The sequence below is a fragment of the Centroberyx gerrardi genome, chromosome 1 (genome assembly GCF_048128805.1).
Source record: "Centroberyx gerrardi isolate f3 chromosome 1, fCenGer3.hap1.cur.20231027, whole genome shotgun sequence".
NCBI classification, from domain to species: Eukaryota; Metazoa; Chordata; class Actinopteri; order Beryciformes; family Berycidae; genus Centroberyx; species Centroberyx gerrardi.
Genome location: NC_135997.1, coordinates 4404116 through 4425144, shown reverse-complemented (window position 1 = coordinate 4425144; position 21029 = coordinate 4404116). Strand labels below are relative to the sequence as shown.

The 21029-nt window shown below is 43.6% G+C and overlaps 1 protein-coding gene across 1 annotated transcript in view; it reads left to right on the top strand.

Annotated features, from left to right (window-relative positions):
- Positions 1-21029, top strand: part of shank2a (SH3 and multiple ankyrin repeat domains 2a) — a 122023-nt gene that overhangs the window by 63972 nt on the left and 37022 nt on the right. The window contains exons 12-15 of the mRNA XM_071913996.2: positions 1289-1402; positions 9377-9458; positions 15979-16061; positions 18360-18484. Of these exons, the coding sequence (XP_071770097.2) occupies positions 1289-1402; positions 9377-9458; positions 15979-16061; positions 18360-18484 (404 nt within the window). The remainder of the gene's footprint in view (positions 1-1288; positions 1403-9376; positions 9459-15978; positions 16062-18359; positions 18485-21029) is intronic.

The window sequence follows — 21029 nt, the reverse complement described above, 5'->3', positions numbered from 1 at the left end:
TCTCCCCATTGGAGGCTGAATAAAGGATATAAAAAAACAACAACAAAAAAAATATGTGCTGAGTCATTGCTGGGGGGAAAAAAACTGGGAGGGAAAAAAAGTAAATCACCATATCTGATGAAAATGCCTCACTAAGCTCTATGGTGTCTCAATACAGAGTGAGGACGAGCCTCATCTTCCGACATTGGATTGCTTACAGGCTCACACTGTAAGCCTATGGCAGTGAATCATCACAAAATCATCACAAAAAGATGTGTGATGACAGAGGACTGTCATGTCAAAAATGTTCCTGTTCGGTCACTGCTCATGCTAAGTTAATGGCCCTATGACTCATAGGGTCAGTGTTTAAAAAAAATATGACCTAATTTTCTTTAATGCCAGTACTTTGCTTTGTGCTAAATAAGGATGATATTGTCTAAAATTAAAAGCATTTCACAATTGCTCTAGTAATCTCTCACTTTTTCAGCCTTTTTGCTTGTATTACCATTGCAAACCAAACCATAGGCTGCATTCCAAAATCACCTGAGCCAAAGTACTCTCAGGGTAAAGATTATCATAGAGCTATAATTATTACAGTGCTCAGCTGCAGTATGAGCCCATATTTCCAAAATAGGGGCTCATACTGTAGCTACACCACCAGTCAAAAGTTTGGACACACCTGATTGAATGTATTATGCTTTTCATTATCTTTCAAAGTTGATGCCCGTGTATGAATTTTTTTCCAAAGCCTTTGCCTTTCCATCAAGGCAGATGGCGGCTATTTTAAAGAATCTAAAATATAAGATAGTTTTGATTTGTTTAACACTTTTTTGGTCACTGCACAATTCCATTTGTGTTATTTCATAGTTTTGATATCTTTACTATTATTCTAAAATGTGGGAAATAGTAAAAATAAAGAAAAATGTGTTGTGTCCACTTTTCAATGGTAGTGTATTAAAACTTTACACATACAACTACTGTATAACCAATAGCTAATGCTACCTCTGCACTTTGTGGCCTAGTATCAATCATAGATAGTCACACTGATAATATCCTGTAACCTATTGATCTGTGTACGGTAGGTCAGCGCTGATATACTGTAAGACTGTAAGAGACAACATTTGCCTCAGCTATGTGTTCACATTGCCTAGTATTCAAATGTGACATTTAAGTGGTTCAAATGATCATTAGGGGATCTTCTGTTGTTACTTGCTTTTTGTGCTGTGAAACCAATGTCTCTTTTCTCAATTTACCACCCCTCCCCTCCCCTCCCCTCCCGTCCCGTCCCCTCTCTCTCCCACCGGTCCAGTCCTGAGCATCGGAGAGGGGGGTTTCTGGGAGGGCAGTGCCCGCGGCCAGGTGGGCTGGTTTCCAGCCGACTGTGTGGAGGAGATCCCAGCCAAGGCCAGTGAGGAGAGGAGCTGTGAGTGTCACCCCCTGGGGCCGGGGGGGCGGTGGGGGGGGCCGGGTGGCGGTGGGGGGGGCGGACACTGACTTATGTAGGACACACACTGGTTGGCATCACCCAGTTTTGGAGAGCGAGTGGGAAACACAGAAAGGAAGCTAAGGCTAGATGCTGTAGGTTCCTGAAGGACTGTGATAGTATGTGGTGCCTTGTTTCTCCATCATGTGGTGCCTTGTTTCTCCATCATCTCTCTCTCTCTCTCTCTCTCTCTCTCTCTCTCTCTCTCTCTCTGTTCCTCTGCCTGCTCCTCTCTCCCTCTCTTCCTCCCTCCTCGGGCTGTGCTGCACCAGGCTAAGCGCTACATTGCCCTGCTAACTCAGCTGTGCTCTGATGTCCTCTGGGTGCATGCTAATGAACATATCACGCCATGCTCTGTTCCCCATAAATGTCACATTTTTCCTTGTCCTTACATTCTCTCTTGCCAGTCTCTTTCTCTCTCTCTCTCTCTTTGTGCTCCGGCTGTAGCGAGCGCTGTCAGTTTGTCTTTGAGATGGAGTGATTTCTAGAGGAGGCCTGTCTCCTTCTGTCTGTCCTACCCTCTTCCTTGTTCCATGATCTTTTTCATTCTGTTGTATTCTGTTCTCTGACGTTGTTTAATTATTGACATTATCACAAAGAACAGTGTTGCCAAAGTCAACTCCCCACACCCACCCGTTCTGTCCGTCTCTCCCCTCTCCTGCTCTTAGGAGTATGCCGGCTATGATAGAGGCAGATGGGGAGCAACATGTTCCTCTTCTCTCTCTGGCTGTTTGCCTTCTTCTGGGTGGCTTATTTTAAAGCCTAACCCAAGGCCATTGGCGTAGGGAGCACTTCTCACACTGTGCCAGATCCAAATTGCCCCCAGGTCTGCCTCCAAAGAAAGCCTGTCAGAAAATGGGAGCACAGTATGGCGGCTTGCAAAGACCCACTCAAAGGCGGCCTCGGCCAAGGCCATGGGCCAAGCACGTGTGTGCTGCAATTAGACAGGCGGTGAATTGCATGCATTGTAAGCATGGCAGTTGTGGCTGATTGGTCAAAACAGCGACTGAGCAAAGGTGATGGAAGAAATATATTTCTGTCCAAAATGATAACCACTTGAGAAACAGGCCGTCATAGGTGAGTGTGCTCACAGGTTGGGTGGACCGAGGTTCAGTCAAGTCAAGTTCATGTATTTATATAGTCCTTCATCACAAGCAGGGACGAGCCTACCTAGATCTAACTAATCAACAACCAATCACAGAACAAAATGATATAATACTGTATGCAAGGAAGCAAAACAAGACACAGTCCAGCTTTGATCTATCTGCCCCACTGTCTGTCCACCTATCTGTCATTTCCACTTTCCATGCATTATCCTTCCATCCTCTATCATCTATCCATACATCTGTTATCCATCTTTACCCTTCCATACAGGCAGGGTTCCTGAACTCAATTATTTCCATCAGTTTATTATCACCCTTCCTTCCATCTATCCATCCATCCATCTGTTCTTCTTCCAGTCGAATCAGGCTTGTTGTTTACTAGTCAGTAATTAATTGTATACAGGTTTGTGACTTAGCTATGTTTCCATTAAATGACAAGGACGTTTTACGCAAACATTTGAAATGATGTAAAAAAAAATCAAATGTGAAGTAGGTGCAGACAAAAATAGAAGGGAAGGAGCATTGTTTTGGATCCTTAGTGTTGAATGAACAGTTGCATTTCGATCAGCTGTGTTAGAGTGAAGAAATAGGCTTCCCCAATGTCAAAAATGTTGTTATTGTTCTTTAGTGTCAGCTAATGTTCATCATATTTCATGTTGTCATCTGAAGACAAAAACAAACAAATGCACTGGGCAATATTCTAATACCTCAAAGTAATGGTCATGCAACCAAGACACAACCTTATACCTGGGAGAGACAGTGGTGGTGGACAAATATTTCATTTAAAAACATCCAAAGCCACTTTTCAAACTGCTGTACAATGAGATCGAACCATTTGTCAGGCTGACCACGCCAAGCCTATACATCATTATTTATTCAACAAACATGTTTCCATCACTATTTATCGCATCATTTCAAGCGAGTTTGCAATATTGAGGAAATTTGATTGCCACTCGCATTCAGCTTATCCAATTCAATACATCATAATTTGCATAAAAATACATGGAAACCCAGCTACTGTCTTTTGCTTGGTAGCCAATATTGTGATTTCTTTACCAGCTCAGTGAGGTTGGAGGATCAATCCCTCTGCTCAGTTACACATATAGAAGAGACACCTGCCTCTCTAGTGGTTGGTTTCTGGTCTCACAGGCTTCTGCCCCATGACACAACTATGATTTCTAGACCTGCTGCTTTGCCAGTGGACTGTGTGTGTGTGTGTGTGTGTGTGTGTGTGTGTTTCCCAGTGCGTATTCCCATAGGAAGCTCCTCAAGCGCTCTCGAGGGTCCAAACCCTAGCCCTAACAAAGCATGTCTAAGCAGGGTTTAATCCTACTGCATCACATCTATTGAATTAGAGGGATTAGGAGCTAAAGGTGTTTTAGTTAAATCTGTGTGCATGTGCGTGTGTGTGCGTGTGTGTGTGTGTGCGTGTGTGTGTGTGTGTGTGGGTTGGCGGGAGAGGTAAGAGCCCAGATCTAGTACATACTTCACTTAGGAGAGAGAGAAGATACTGTATATATTGTTATGGTGCACTTGACCGCGCATGTAAAATAGCAACTTTGCTTCCTCGCTCCACAAAAGCTGATGTTTTTTTATATTGTACTGTATAGGAACTAACCAATAATCTCTTGGTAATATAGGTAGGGATTCTCAAGTGGCATTTTTTCCACTTGTAATATTTCTGTAATATAAAATCCTCCAGTTCTGATCGGATACCAACTTTTAATATGCAGTATTCTTCAGATTTGTCCACAAAAATGCCTACTTTGACTTCAAAAGTGAGTTAACACATATCATCGTGCATGCGCTTACGTGACATTTTTCACATAATAGATGGGAATCAATGCACCAACAAAACCATGATATCAACCAGAATTATGCAATCAGTTGTCTTATTTTCAATTAGACTGGAAAATCATAAAATCAGCCAGTTGAATACTTGTGAAGGCGATTGGTGGTTGGGTGCTCAATTTCTAACTCAGCACTATATACATGAATATACACATGCGCCTTACAGACAGTGGACTAGTGCATGGATTCTTTGCATCATTTTCCTTCTTGGAAATGCAAGGGAGATTTCATAGAATCTGTTGTGAGGCTCTAAAGCACTTACAACCACTGTGGGTGGAGGGAGAGACAGAAATAGGAGAGAGAGAGAGAGAGAGAGAGACAGATAGAGAGTGGAAGAGAGAGAGGCTTGTTCTCTCAATCATCCACTGATAGATGCACCCATCTCTCAAGCTGTTATTCTCTTATTTTGCCAGGATTGAGAATATTAGTTTTTTGGATTAAACTGGGTCTACTGTTTTACATTCCAAACTGCTCTGACCTGTTATGTAAAAAAAACAAAAAAACAACAGTAATTCCTGAGAACAAGAACAGAACATGCCCCACAGGGGGGGAAAAAACTGTTTTTTGTGGACATTAACAAAGTAATGAGAATAATGAGATATGAGAATCAAAATTACTAATAACTAGGATTGTATGTTTTTATATCTGGTCTGTAACTGTACAGCGTCTTTCCTGAGAAAAGTGATCACAACTTCAAACTGTCTATAAAGGGGTACAACGTTCCTAGAAATTGTAATTTTATATATTAGGTGAAAGTGGGTCATGGATAGTAGAGCAAAAAAACAAAAAGACACCATGAACTTAAAATAATATTTAGTAAAGTTCTGTCCACTGAAACTCTGTCCTGAGTTTGAAACACATGATGATCTATTGCCACAAAAAACCCTTTTTCTCTCTCTCTAAAATAGAAAAATAGATTTCCAGTAAGGTCTAAGGGCGGCTGACTGAGGGAAAATCCTGTTTTTTCCGCATGATAAGACATCAACACCACCAGGGTTTCTATCTGACTGATAGTCTGATGCTGTTCATTTGTACCAAGAGACAAAATCTTTGCTCCTGTCTTTGCCCACTACCTACACACATGCACATACATACATATGCACAGTCATTCTTTTGGGGCATTACTAGCAATAATTTACTAATTTACTGTAGTCATTTTCAACACTTTTGTGCCAGTAAAAATTGCTTTTGCTGTGCCAGTATTGGTTCATAACAGAATCACTCATTGGCAGTTCACCAGTCCCACATAAGAATAAGAATAAGAATAAGAATAAGAATAAGAATAAGAATAAGAATAAGAATAAGAATAAGAATGCATTTTATTTGTACTGTACTTTTCGCTCACAGTGAATCTCAAAGTGCTACAGAGTTAAAAAACAAAAAGAAAATGATCAGTCATTAAAGTAATGTATCCGATTTTGTCTCCTCGATACAGTAGAGACACATAAACACACTAATCTCAGCTTTCTGCTAAAAAGTAAGTGAACCTCTCTCTTATAGTGACTTGCTCCCACTGCAGGCTCCTACATGATCACATAATTTGTTGGCATGAGTGATACATTTCAGGTTAATGAGTCGTAACGACAGTAAATTACCGGCCTGTAAATTGATATGTTACCAACATCAGATTTAAATGCTTCTGATGCTGTTGACACAAACTAGGCAGCGATCTGAAAAATATCCATTTTGTGAGAAAACTATAAAATCAGGATTTTGTGCTGAACCACAGTTTTACAACAGATAGTGTGATCTACCAACAGATACACAGTAAGTTTCATAGACTTTTCTTATTTTTATTTAAAATCTCTTTTGTCCCAGTTCTCAAGTGTCCTTGAAAGACAATGAATTCAACATTAGTATTGTTCCAGTTTAGTTACCTAACCTAAAGTCACACAGTGTGGCTGCTGAACTGTAATCCCACAGCAGCCGCACTTGAAGCTTAGTAAAGATGATTTACTGCTCATAAATAATCTTTCTCGCTCATTTGTTATTCCCTTTGTAAGACTGGTGTCACATTTGGAGGGAGGGAGAGGGACAGACAGGGAGGGCCAGCTGCCCAGCAGAATTCACACACACACACACACACACACACACACATATGCTTGCAATTAACACAGCTGATAGAACAGACAGACACAAATACAGATGCACAGCAACGCGCATACTTTCACATTCACACGACACACAAACATGTTCATATGTGCGCAGACGCAAACACACACACACACACACACACACACACATAGCGAGGCCTTTCAAGCCGCCACACACACACCTTCTCTATTGATCTGTGACCATAGAAACCAGCTGGCCACAGTCGGACAGCAGTTGCTATGGAGTGGGCCTATGTTGTGATATACTATTCTCTCTCTCTCCTCCCTCTCTCTTTATTGTTTTTTTCCTTACACACATTCACTCTTCTTTCTTTTCTTCTGCCTTCTCCTCAGCAGTAAGCAAAGAGCTGCAACCCATTTCTCTCTCTCTCTCTCTCTCTCTCTCTCTGGTTTTCGATCTGCTACTTCCAGCTACATCCTACCTCCTCCGATCTGACACTGTGTGCGGACGTAGAATCAGGCAAAAAAACCAAAAGCAAATGTTCCTGCAAAGATGGCAGGATCTAAGCGGGATCAGAGGAGATGGAGTTTCTGTGAAAGTGTGACAGCTGGTGTGAGAGAGTGTGTGAAAGGAAGAAAAGTGAGGGAGAGAGAGAGAGAGAGAGAGAGAGAGAGAGAGAGAGGAGGAGACGGTGCTGAAGAGGGCAAATGGACGAGAACGGCTAAAACAGGAGGAAACACCATTCGAAAGGTTGTGTGTGGCTGTTTGTCTGTGTGTGTAAGTGTGTGTGTCCATGTGTGTAAAGTGCACTTTCCATACAAATTCCCATCAATTTTGACAATCCTTTTCCATGAAAATAATATGTTTCGATATTATTGCACATCCTTTCCTAGCAGAATATGGAGAGAGGGAGACAGAGGAAGGAAGGGAACTGTGGGAAGGTTTTTAATCTGATCTGATCGGCCTTAAAGGTCGTTTGATTATAGTTAGTACGCAAAGAGAAGACATTGACATGGGGAGAGTTCTTTAGGGGCCAAATGCAGCCTACATGTTGTGAACTGCCCATCAGTGTAATATGAGAGACACTATTCTCTAGATGTCTATTGAAAGTTTGTCAGGAATTGTCCTTGGTTCAGGTTATGTTGCAGTACATGTGTATTTCTTCAACTCATCTCTTCTCACATGTGAACACTGCTGGTTTTGAGGACTGTTTCTACTTCTTCTTTGACCCATCAGGTCAATACAGGGTTCACACACCTAACATCAGTGTGGCCAGTTCCAGACAGTTCAACCAAAAAATCACAATCAGTAAAGAGTAAAGTAGTATTAATCATACTCCGTTTGTCTTTGTTTTAAGTTGAATATCGCTAACCCTGCAAATGGATGACAGTGCACGTAGTTTTGTGATGCAAAAGCCCTTTCAAATTCTGGACACTCAACTCAGTCCATGTCTGCTATTCTGCTTTGCTTCTGCTTTTATTAACCCTTCCTTTACCTTCACAATGTCACAAATAGCTGTAGGAATTGCAGCCTAGATAATCAAGTCTCTTATTTTTTTCCATTTCTCAGCCAATATTGCCACCCACTGTATCTTTTTTTAAATACTCATCTCAGATATATGAATTACTGCTAACTAAAGGATCCTCTACATGAAGATACTGTACCATCACCCAAAATGCTATCTAAGCTTTTGTGCTTCTTGTTCCTAAGTTCATAACTGATTGTCTTTATATGTCTAATTATCTCTAGATATTTATTACATTTTAATTTAGCTTCTCAGATATATTTGAAGTCTCATCACTTGCCATGTGGTAGGGGACTCATTGAAAAATTTGCACCAAAAGACCGGAAATCACATCAGAGAATGTGTCTAGAATTGAATTGGCCACAGCTCTGTTACATGTGCATCAACTCCAGTGACTTCCAAGGTCTTGTCTCATCATATTCAAGGACTCGAAGTCAGTTTCTTTTCAAGGCACATAAGATGGAATTATATATAGTTGCATTGCCATTATTAGTGGACTTTGTGGGCTGAGCTTTTATAAACATGATCTGTATTTCATACCAGAAAATGGAGCCGTATCCCACAACACACTGGGCGCTGTCCCAGTGTCTATAAAGTCTTATTCATTACTATTATTCATACTTAATCATGCATTACAACTTCAGAAGGTGTTGCTTGATGGCATCACAGATTCGTTGTGTCTTTGCCGTCTTGTTTCAGGCTTTGAGAGACACTTGTTATACTCACAGATTTAGACTGAACTGTACAAGATCATAGGAAATACATGTGTGAGTTCTGTTTTAGGGAGGATTCTCCTTTTAAAGCTGCTGACCTCTTCCGGTGAAGAAGAGGTCAGCAGGCAGGTCAGTGAGTGTAACTGTAGCCCAATTTGAACCATGAAAACCACTAATTTCAGATTTCATTTTAATTTTGCCTTTTACAGGAATTTGCCTTGCATGTAAGAGCATTGAGTCAGACATTTACAGATATTAACAAAGATAACATCAAAGAACATATAAGAACACAACATATATAACATATATAATAACACAGTGTAGCAGTTGAACATACAGGTAGCTATTATCTTTGGCTGGATGAAAAATCAGAGTACTGCATTGTTTAAAGTGACTTAAATTCAAAGCCCCTATCATGTTAAGAGATTGTTTCCTGAGGCGGCAGCTCATATAAAAATATCCCATATCCAGCAGTAGAAGTCTTATAAATGGCGTGAATTTTTGTTTGTCAAGCACAGTAATCTTTATTACTATCCAGCAGACTGAGGGTCGCAGAACTGCTCTCCTACGCCTAAGAGTGGCGTAGGAATGCTGAGTGATTTGTAAATGTTGTTACTGGTTGTTAATGGGATGTAAATATTGATCCCCTTCTGCTGTGGTTTGGCAGATTCCCGAGCGGACCGCACTGACAGACGCAAGCTCTTCAGACACTACACTGTGGGGTCCTACGACAGCTTTGACGCCTCCAGGTAAGGCCTCACAGATGCCCGTTTTCAAATGACTTAATTTATGCATTTGTACGCTGCTAGTACTCTTGTTACCAAAAAAGTCAAGACATAAACCTTCTGACCCTTTGGTCTGTAATCTAGAAACACAATTTAATTCGGAAGAATATACGTTGGAGTGTCGATTCATTCTGCTTTTTCACAGACTAACCTCAGTCCAGAAGGTCCATTTTTTTAATCCATTTTGAGGGGGTTATAGTGTTACTGTACAGTTTTATGATCAGCTGGGTGTGATATCTATAAGTTCAATAAGCGACCATGTGAGAGAGAGATTCCTACCAAGTATTTGTCTGTTCAATTCACTATCTTTAATCAACTTTTGATAGAAACCTTTCTTCCGTTCTTCGGAAAAATAACAAAGCAAAAGCAATAGTGGGAAAAGAGGATTTCAGATGCAACGGTGTCCTTTCAACTCAATGAAACCTGCTGTATAATGGCACCTGACGCTGAGTCCCAAGGTTCTCCCTGTCTTCTGCTCTTAAGTTATTCTGCCCCACTCTTCTCTTCTCTTCCCTGCTGTCACATCCACTTCAAAACAGGCTTCATTAGAAAGCAAGATAGATGTGTACCTCTCCCCTGTCTGTGTGTGTGTGTGTGAGAGAGAGAGAGAGAGAGAGAGAGAGATCAGATACATATTGGCAGATGAGTGCGTCGCTCGGAGTATATTCTCCATTGTGAACAAATCCTATTTGGGAGAATCAGTGGCAGAGGTGAGCCAAATGTCCTTGCAGACACATGAATATGAATGGGCTGTGGGCCGTTAGGGTCGTGTTTGATCACACCAGCATCTGATAAGGCTTTTGTACTCATTAGGCATCCATCCAAGATCATCAGGCATGCAGCCGTATACATAGCAGAACATGTGTGGAGGTTTAACCCCTAATGCCCAGACGTGAAAATGGACAACAGCATGCACCAAGGCCGCAGTACAGTCCTTCCTCAGCTAGTCCTTTTAGCTGCAGAATGACCGTGAATGACGTTTCCTGCTCATTTTGCACCGACACGCTCGCAAATTTGCACAAACTTGTAAATCTGTGGACACACGTGCATGAACAGGAAGCGAGCGTCATTTCATGTTGACATTATGCCGTTATGCTAATACCAATTACGGCCACATCAGCCATGTTTATTCACCGTTAAAAATGCAATTATGCCATAATTCTCACTGTGTCTGCAGGTAGTTCTGAATTAAAAATGTTAATGATGTTAGACAAGTAAATTGATTTTTACCGGCAAGTGCAATCTGTAATGGAGCCACACTGGAACTACAGTGGGGCACAGAAATAAGACGATTATATTATGTTTGGATTAAAACTCATGCAGTTATTCAGGCAAAGCACACAGGATGCAACTGTTAATCATTAGAGCATCCTCACATTTAGACCAAGCCTGATGCAGCTTGGTGGCTGAATTGCTGGACAGCTTGTTGAGCAGGTACGTAACGGCGGTTAAATAATCAGTTTGGGTTTGAGAGCCAGCTTGCTTAGTCACACTGATATGACTGAGATGTCCAACACTGCAAAACTAGATGGGACAGATTGAAGTGGTGGACTTCCTTTTTGTCCATTTTCATCACTGCATTGCTCACATACTGTATTACAAAATCTTGTACCATGCAGCGGGACGTAAAATGTGTGAACCCGTGTGTGTGTGTGTGTGTGTGTGTGTGTGTGTGTGTGTGTGTGTGTGTGTGTTGCACGCTGTGTTGGTGATTAGGGCTGTGAAGGACAGTGTGACATATCCCTCATTACTCAACCAGATTTCCTCTGGCAGGTCTCTCTCACACAGGCAAAGACCTCTTGGCACAATGAAGAGAGTATTTGTCTCTATGTGTCCAATATGGGTCAAGGTGAACCATCTCTTCTGCTAAACCTCACCCAGGACGACGACAAAAGGCTGGTCGCCTGAATATGAATTGCGGCATAGACTAGAGATCCAAGAGAAACAAAGATCTAAGTGAAATCTCTGTTGAAAACAAAGCTTTTCTATGTCAGAGACTCTGGCCTATAAAACTCATTGTTAAGGCTGGAATTAGACCAAGCTACAGTATGGCTATTTCAATTTTGTGCTCTCTAATAAAATAAACAATGTCGTAACTAATTCAATTTACGATCCATTAGTGGTTTATATTTTTCTCTACCTCAGATATCAACATTTTGCCGTGTTAGTTTTCTTTTTTGTAAAGCTGACTTTTCTCAGGCACTCGCGTCAAGGCCTCTTCCTTCACTCTTTAAAGATTCATAATTGTTTTTTAACTGGCAGAGGGTGCCGTTTAATTTTGCATGAGGCAGGAACTTTCCTGCTCTGTGTGTTTATGGGCAGGAAAAAGGTGCCAAATAGCAGTTTAATGGAGCCTTTCTCACAGATTTTCTTCAGATTGTTGTTAAAAGGAAAGATAAACTGAGCTGTGGATGGCACTAAAATAGTTTTGAAAGTCCCATTAGTGGAATGGAGGCATCCAGTGGAGCATACACATATCTGGAAAATAATACTTCCACAAACCCCCACGAGTCCCCAATGTTGTGTTTGATAGGACGATGAAGGGCAACTACCAATTAAGCTATTTGAGATAGACAGATAGATAAATGACATATTTTATATTATTGTCATTGATGTATTTTATTTTTTATTTAGCCTTTATTATACCAGGAAGGCCCATTGAGATTCATAATCTTTTTTCCAAGGGAGACCAGCAGGGGTTACACAATAAAATATACAATACAAAAATAGTAAAATATGTACAATAAAAAAGAAACAGGGGCACACATCTTGCATGAGACTGTGGATAGTTTGTTTGAACTGATTTAGGGGAATAAAATTGTGGATTGTTCCAGGACCCGGGTGCAAAATAATCAAATGCCTTTTCACCAAAAACAGTTCTGATTGTGGGAACTTTAAGAAGAATGCAGGACTGTGATCTTAGACTAAAGGCATTGGTGGATGTTTGGAGAGTGGTCCAATAAGAGGACAGTTTACCAATAATGGTTTTGTGAATAAAAATGTATTGAGTTATGAGTTAATGGTCCAAGGTTAGTGATAAAGCGTAAAGCTGAGTGCATATAAATAATGTCACAATAATCTACAACTGGTATGAAGGTAGAGGAAACTAGTCTTTGCCTTTCACAGTCATTTACAGATAAACAGATTATCTGGGTTGAGGACAGTCAGCGCTCTGCCCCTCCTTGGTGGCTAAGGTTGCAGAGAGGCGATGGGACAGCAGGATGTAGATTTTGACACATCAGTTCTCTGCTGGCTAAAGCGAAATGCTGTTGCTGATGATGCTGTTGCCGGAGGCGTCACTGTAGAGCCACGTGGCGGCCGACACTCGCCTGAAGTGGAGTGAGACGCTGACTGATGGAGCTCTGCTGCGTCGACAGCGTGCCATGGAGGAGTTGGAGGTCATTGTTCATAATGGCAGATAGTCTTGCTCACTTCATTTTGGGGGTTGGAAAGCGCTTCTCCTTGATTTTGGCACTTTCTACCCTCCATAACGCCCTTTTCCTCCACTCCTCTGTCACAGCTCAGTCAAACATCTCTGACCACTGCGCCTTTGAGCAACACCCCAAACTCCTTCAGAAAGCCTCATGAGGACAGCAGGGTGGGTTTCTGACAAATAAATGACTATTCCGTTTCATCCAGAAAATCTTCTCTTGGCTATAAATACACTCTGGCCTCCCACTGTGGAGCCCAGATTGAGGCAGCATGCTCCCCGGGGTAAGCTAGCACTTCACACTGCAAAAAAACCTCCATCTTGACAAGTCATTTAGTCTCATGTTCAGTCTTCAAATCAAGAAAAATTATCCAACCCCGCACTTGTTTACAATGCAGTTTCACTTGTGAGTTTTCAAGAAATGAGTGTCGATATCTTGAAACACGGCAGAATAAGGCAGATCAGATTCTGCAAAATTCTTGAAACAAGTTGGATTTGCATTGGAAACGAGTGAAACTATCCAACCCCACTGGCAGATTTTTTTCACTTGTTTTAAGAAAATTTTGAGGACTCAGTAACAGACTAAATGACTTGTTAAGATGGAGATGTTTTTGCAGTGCATCCCTTGCAGGCTGTCTTTGTTTTGGTACAGCAGCCTCGGCCCGTCGTCCCCTCTCACATCACTTGTTGAACAAGATGACACCTTCGATAAACTGTCAGCTCCTTTCCGGCACACTCCGGCGCGCTGACCTATTGAAGCTGCCACCGTGTCAGATTCAGGTGATCAAGGTGTGATTATCGGCCGGCTGGTCGGCATGGGTGGGGGTGGTGGGGGTGGAGGGGTGAGGGGGTGTTTGGGTGGGTGTAAGGGAATGCTGGGAGATAACCTTCAGTGTGTCAGCAGTGGGGGCCTCCTTCCTCTCTAGACAGATTGCGTTGCTAAGGGAACTCGGCATTTGCTGCACTGTTGCTAGGACAGCAGTCGCGCCTCTCTCTCCCTCTTTATTCCTGTCTCTCTCTCTTTCTGTCTCTCTCTCTGTCTTTCTCTCTCTCTCTCCCTCTCTCTCATCCCACGTGTCTATTCAGTGTAATCCTCGCACCTAATATGAGTTGAATGATGCACCCTTACAACAAAGGGTGTCATTACAGGCTGAGAGTAGCAAACTGAGCGCAGAGAAAGGACAGCACAGGAGGATCATGGGCCTTTTGCGTTGCGTCTCTCCCTGGCTGGTTTTCCTGGCCGTCTCTCTGCTCCGCAACACGGCGAGTCTGTGAGCAGCCTCGCCGCACCAAACCCAGCCCGAGATTTCCCCCATGAAATCAAAGGAAGGAACAGACCGTTTTATGAGTATTTTAATGCCAGACTATTCCAAATGTTACACACAAAGCCGCAGAAGAGAAGGCGGGGGGGGGGGAGAAAATTGGTGGTGGTTAACACAGTTGGAGGGTTTCTTGGGGGCTGCTGCGCTAAAAAGATGAGGGAAATTGTCACTCAGATTAGAGGGAGTGCTGCTTACTGCCAAGTTGAAGTTCAAGAGGTGCCTTTCATTTTTGACTAATCCTGCTCTTGTACTGGAGAAGCTTTATCACTGTACTGAGATTTCCTCATACACACAACTGCCGTAGACACACTGTAGGTTAGGATAAGCAACAGTCGCTTTCTGAATAGGTGAGTTTAGATTGGGGGATTTTTTTATTTCAGTTTTAGGAGGTGATGGGAGACTCACGTGTGCATTTTGTTTAAGTCTGCTGTGTAAGCTGCAGTGTTGCATGCTGACTTTAGAGCTGTCACCTCTGTCATTTACAATTATGAAGAGAAAAAGATGGAGGACTTCAGAAGAGAACATCAACCTATAGGCACATTTCCACACACCTGAGTCATTTTATGAAAAAATAAAAATGACTTAAGTTATTAGCTGTCTCAAGACATTTGCTTCCAATCTAGGTGGAATCACTTGAGCATAGGTTTGGATGAATTTTGAATAGGCTCGTTTAGTTTAGTTTTGTGTGTATATAACTATAGATAGATAGATATATAGATATACTGTATATATGAGTGCCCAATTGATTGTTTAACGGTGAAAAACAGAAATAAATCGTTCACAACAGCAAGAGATTAAGATTAGATTAATGAAAAAAAAGGAAAAGAAGAAAAAAGAAATGTCACTGAAGCGAACCGGCGGGTTGACAGCCGCACACCTCCACCCTCCAGCGGGACAATCAATCCATCTGGCAGCGGGGTCGCGTGGACTCACACCCCGCTGTCACCCTGGTCAAAGGCTGGTCACCCACTTCACCCACACACACACCAGCACCCCCCCTCTCTCTCTCTCTCTCTCTCTCTCTCTCTCTCTCTCTCTCTCTCTCTCTCTCGCTCTCTCGCCCATCTCACCCCCCTCCCTCTCCCCCCCCCACGACCAATCGGTTCCGTTACTCTGACTGCACATTGCAGAGCAGCACACCTAGTCTCCAGCGCATCTCTACCGAGCCTCTGCTTCCTCTCTCAGCTTCTGCCTTCCTCCCCCCTCCCATCACCATCATCATGATCCATCAGCCGCTACCAGCAGCCTGATGTCGCTTCTTCCCCTCGACGACACACTCCCGCATCGCCGGCCGGAGCAGCGGCTCTCTCCCCGCCGGGGGTAACCGCGCTGCCGACCCGCTTCTCCGCGCAGGAGAGGCGGCTGACAGGCTGAAGGAGGCTGAAGGAGGCGGCGGCGGCGGCGGCGGCGGCGAGGGAGCAGGGAGGGGAGGGAGGCGCTTCGCTGCTTCTTTTTTTCAATATCTGGAGATGTTGTCGCCGGGCTGCCGGGGCCGCTGTCATACCGTTTGATACAGCTAGAGGCCGGCGACAGGAGGAGGAGGGGGAGGAGGAGGAGGAGGAGGAGGGGGTGGTGGGGTGGTGGTGGGGTGGGGTTGGGGTTGCCCTGCCCTGCCCTGGCCGGACTAGCTCTCCTCCAGCAGCATGAACCTCCAGTCGGGCAGGGCGTCCGTGGCCATGCTGCGGATGATGGGCTGTGCTAACGGGCGCTCTGCACGGCATCTCCTCCACAGTGACTGCGTGGTGGACGAGAAGACGGTGGTGCTCCAGAAGAAGGAGAATGAGGGATTTGGCTTCGTCCTGCGAGGGGCAAAAGGTAGGATTATACTGACTTTCAGCTTTTAGTTTGGTGTCTGTGTTTTTAATACTTCACATTCACATCTGTCCATCCACCCATAAACTGGGCTGCAGCCAAGATTGACTTGTATACATAAAACTGTAAATATTTGACTTGCAAAATAGAATATTGTGTGATTTTATTGTAGGGCAATGTGCAGGTTGGGTCATCTTAGATCTGTCATAGAGGCTTTCTGTGTGTGTGTGTGTGCGTGTGTGTGTGTGTGTGTAGGTGTGTGTGTGTGTGTGTGTGTGAGGTTGAGAGCCAGAGAGTAATGCTAAGATGCTCAGGTGCCAAGACCCCCCCCCCACACACACACACACACACACACACACAAACAATTACAAAATAAGTTACCACATTAGAAATCTATTTGAAAGCAAGTTTATTATGACCTCCTCTGAAGCTCCATGCACATACAACATTACACACCCACAGAGAAGCATGCACACACACCACACCACACACACACACACACACACACAGTGTCAACAGGCATGTTAGATATGTAGTGATGGCATGTGTTGTTATCAGGGACGCAGGAGGGGTAAACCCACCTAAACACAGCTCACCCACCTTTTTATTTGTGTTATAGCACAGTTTACCTTCCTTTTAGGACTGACATAAACCTCCATGATATGAAATTCAGAGAAGTGCATCATAGCACTAGCCTCAGACAGCAAAAAAGGCATCAACGGATGCGTTTCTGAGAATATAATTGATTCTGGTTCATACTGGTGGATGCCTGCCTTGCGATGACCGCCACCGTTTACTTACCTTTTTTATTTACCACCACATCACCGTCTGTTGTGATACGCGCGGCCTATCCAGGCAGTTTGATATTTCACCAGGCCACGAGATTGGCTCTAAAAATAGCCGACGTGAGCTGTTGCGTCGGTTTCTATGACGATTCCAGCCATGTCATAATCCACGCTGCATTCCACAACCGTGTGGCGCTGTTCGATTGGTCTACGCCATGGTTACTGTCGAGAGGTAAATTTAGCATATTCATATTTCTGTTTTTTAAGACACACACAGAGAGAGAGAGAGAGAGAGAGAGAGAGAGAGAGGGAGGGAGGCAGAGACGGAGAGAGGGACTGACATGGAGGGAGAGGGAAGAGGGAAGAGGGATTTGGCTTGAAAAACAAGTGGAATGTTCTAGTCATTCTGACACACACTGCTATCACCCCGGGAACTGACCCAGCCGAGCTTATCCTGTGGGCACGGGGGGTAACACACACACACACACACACACACACACACACACGCAAACACACACAAACACGGACACAAACATGCACTGATACTCGAGCTGTCACATAAGCTTACATCCTCTTTTTCTCCCTGCATTTCTGCCTCTTTTGCTCTCTGCCTGTCTCTCTCTCTCTGTCTCTGTCTCTGTCTCTCTCTCTCTGTCTCCGTCTCCCTCTCTCTCTCTCTGTCACACACACAGATACAGGCAGACACCCACAGAAACATAGTCATCACAATCATGTAAATGCCCTCATGAAACCCTTGTACGTGCTCGCAGAGTGTGTCTTCCAGTAGGAGGATGAGTTATAGGAAGTGTCACTTGTCACCACTGGTTTCTCCCAGCCGCAATATCTACTAACCTCCCCGAGAGAGAGAGGGAGAGCGAGAGAGAGACAGAGCGAGAGAGAGAGAGAGAGAGAGAGAGAGAGAGAGACTGGGTGGGCTGGAACCATGTGTGGGGGAATGGAGCCACGGTACAGTAGTATAGGTGCTAAATTGAGGCTGAAAACAACATTGCGAACAAAAGGAAAAAAGGAAACCGCTGCATAATGGGAGGCTGAGATGATGGATGAGATGGTGTTGTTGTTTTGGGCGGCGTGCACGTGTTCAGCCTTTGCGCGCACATAGCATTGAAGCGCTGCTGGGATCAATATGGTGTCCACACTCCCGATGTGCCTGATAAAGAACGCGCCAGCATCGGGCTAGACAGATAAACAACCGTGTATCATTTTGTCAACGTCCGCTTTCATTTCCATCGCCTTTTATCCTACTTTTTAAATCCAATCTCTATTCCCTCCTGCTCCCCTCTCATGCACTATCCTGAACTAAATGTCCCAAATAGACACAAATGGGCTTAAGCACGTGCGCACACACGCAAAGTGAAAAAAATCTCATGTTTTTCTGGGTATTATTGTGATTTTGTTGATTTAATGACCTGCAAATCCATGGGATGTAAGCTCATAAAAGTTCCTAAATATTTTGTGTCTTCCTCTGTGAACCCCCTCTATCCTCTTTGCTCTGCAGCGGATACGCCCATCGAGGAGTTCACTCCCACCCCGGCCTTCCCCGCCCTCCAGTACCTGGAGTCGGTGGACGAGGGGGGCGTGGCCTGGCAGGCGGGGCTCCGGACGGGCGACTTCCTCATCGAGGTAAGAAAGAACCGTCCCATTCCCGATCCGTTTCCTTTTCCCCCCGCACAGGCAAGTAGGTTTCAAAATCTGGGTCTGAAGTTGCCGCTTTTGGAGGTTAACTGGCTTGCGTTGGGTTAACACAGGTCCTATTCACATTAGTAAAAAATGTGGCTTTTGATATCTGTCTTCAAACAAGAGCTCGCGCCGAAAAGCAGCAACATTTCTTGTGTTCAGAGGAAGGAAGGACACAGTGTGCATCTGGTGCAGCTACTTTGTCAGGGCGCTGCTGTGGGTGTTGTTGGGTTTGACCTTTGCAGCAGCTCTGCTGTTTACTCTTGGTTGCTTGTAATGTTGGTAATCCGGGAATATAAGCTTTTTCTACTGTTGCACTAATTGTAAGTCACTCTGGATGAGAGCGTCAGCTAAAACGTGAACTGTAAAATGATGTGTGTGGTTTTGACCTGCCACCTCTGCTCATTCACACTTCTACAAATATTTGTGTTCAGTTAGAGCTCTCTTTGAATCCCAATGTGTGCATCAATCAGCCAAACTGTGCGCTGTGTTTACCAAGGTAGTGGGTTCTTGGTGTTCACTTTTATGTGTTCGTTGAAGACTGCCAACAGAGATTTTGTCATAATACTCAAGCTGTCTGTTTAAATACAACCTCCCTTTACTTGAAACCGCCTTAACAGCCACTTTACATCAAACTCACTAACAGTTTGAGCTTTAACAAGCCTCACAAGCAAATCATCAGTTTACATGCAAGATAAGAGTAACAATTGATTCCTGTCACTTTTGATTGGGATTGTGACTGGTGGAGAAAAAACATCGTTTTTTGAAGCAAAGTTTGCAAAGCGTGGAAATGTTCATGGGATGAAAAGTCTCCGGAGGGAATCCTGAAGCCCTGTCACCCCTGTTTGGTGCCGCTGAGGCTGATGAGCCGGCCTGCATGTCCCGGCTCAGCGTGTTCACAACTAACTCCATAAAGCAGCTTCATCCACATCAGTGTTCTTGAAAAAACAGTGCTAGGTTAGTGCAAGGTATTCCTTTAGGAGACTAAACATTAGAGTGAAACATAACTTTGTTTTTTAGATTCCAACAGAACAGAGTAGAAAATATCAAGACATTAAGAAAGAGGACGGTGTTAATTAACTGTACAACAGTGCAGAGGCTGTACTGTGGCAGCTGGCCTTAGAGGGACTGGCAAATCAAAAGCAGTGATACTGTAAAGTAATTTCTGTTTGCACTTAAAGATAGATGCTTTTACTTGGGTGTTTGTCAACAGGATTTCCATGTAGGCTGCACAAATAAAAAGAACACCGCAATATGTGAGCAGTTGCAGGATTTGATCTCAGGGGGTTATCTTCCAAATGCCTCCATAATGAGGATGTTTTATTTCAAAATGATTTTGGAAATCCGTTTTTAGTGCCAGTGTGTGTTTTGCGACTGTGAGCAAGTCCTCACACCGAAATGCTCCAGAATCATTTGTCATTACTTAAAGTGCTGAAGAAAATGTCAGGCGATGTAGGCATTGTGTTGTCGTATCCTCATACAAATCATATCACAGCTGCTGTGAAGGAAGCACATTTAGAAAAACAGCACGTTGTCTATTTTGAGCTTGATGTTTTTTTCTATTTTTATAAGTGAGTATGTATGGCTCCATAACGGCTGTGTGTGTGTGTGTGTGTGTGTGTGTGTGCAGCGCAGTGGGGATGGGTTTGTCTTGCGCTCCTGCTAAATGGAGCATCAAATGAGGAGAGCAAACTGTATCTGTGTCTGCAGCTCTCTCTCTCTCTCTCTCTCTCTCTCTCTCTCTCTCTCTCTCTCATATTTCAGCTCTCTCGCTCCTCATCTCTCTTTTATTTTATTACCTCTAATTCCTGTCCACCAATGAATCATTACATCGATCTGTTCCTGTCTGCGGTCCAAACTGAAGATATCGCAGTATGGAAATGTTTACAAGATGCATCGTAGGGCTTGAAAATGTTTCACACGTTCACAGCTGCACAGCCTCCAGCTAGTTAGCCAACTAATGTTAGCAAGGCGGCTCACAGTCTTTAATGAGTGTGAGCACAGCGCCTTCACACTGGCTGATTCCAATCACCGGACTTATTTGTTTTGACAAGGATCTATTTAAAGTGACCAAGTACTGCATTTTTAAGTTTCAATCAAAACCTTTCTTCAGGCACTAAAAAAACAAATATCTTTTAGCGTGAACTTGTTTTTGCATTTGGACTAGTATTGTTAGCTAAGATCATCCTACCCCTATTATTTGGAAAGGGTTCGGGCATGCTGTGACTGTTTGAGTGTGTTTGCATGTGTGTGTGTGTGTGTGTTTGATAGGCGTCATCCTGAAGGTTCAACTCTCACTGAAACAGCAGCATTGCCTTGGCATTGCTCCATCTCCCAGAAATACACCACAACACTCTTTAAAGGTGATGAAAGGTTGAAACTCTGTGTGCCTGTGTGTGTGTGTGTGTGTGTGTGTGTGTGTGTGTGTGTGTGTGTGTGTGTGTGTGTGTGTGTGTGTGTGTGTGTGTGTGTGATTACCTGAATGCCTCAC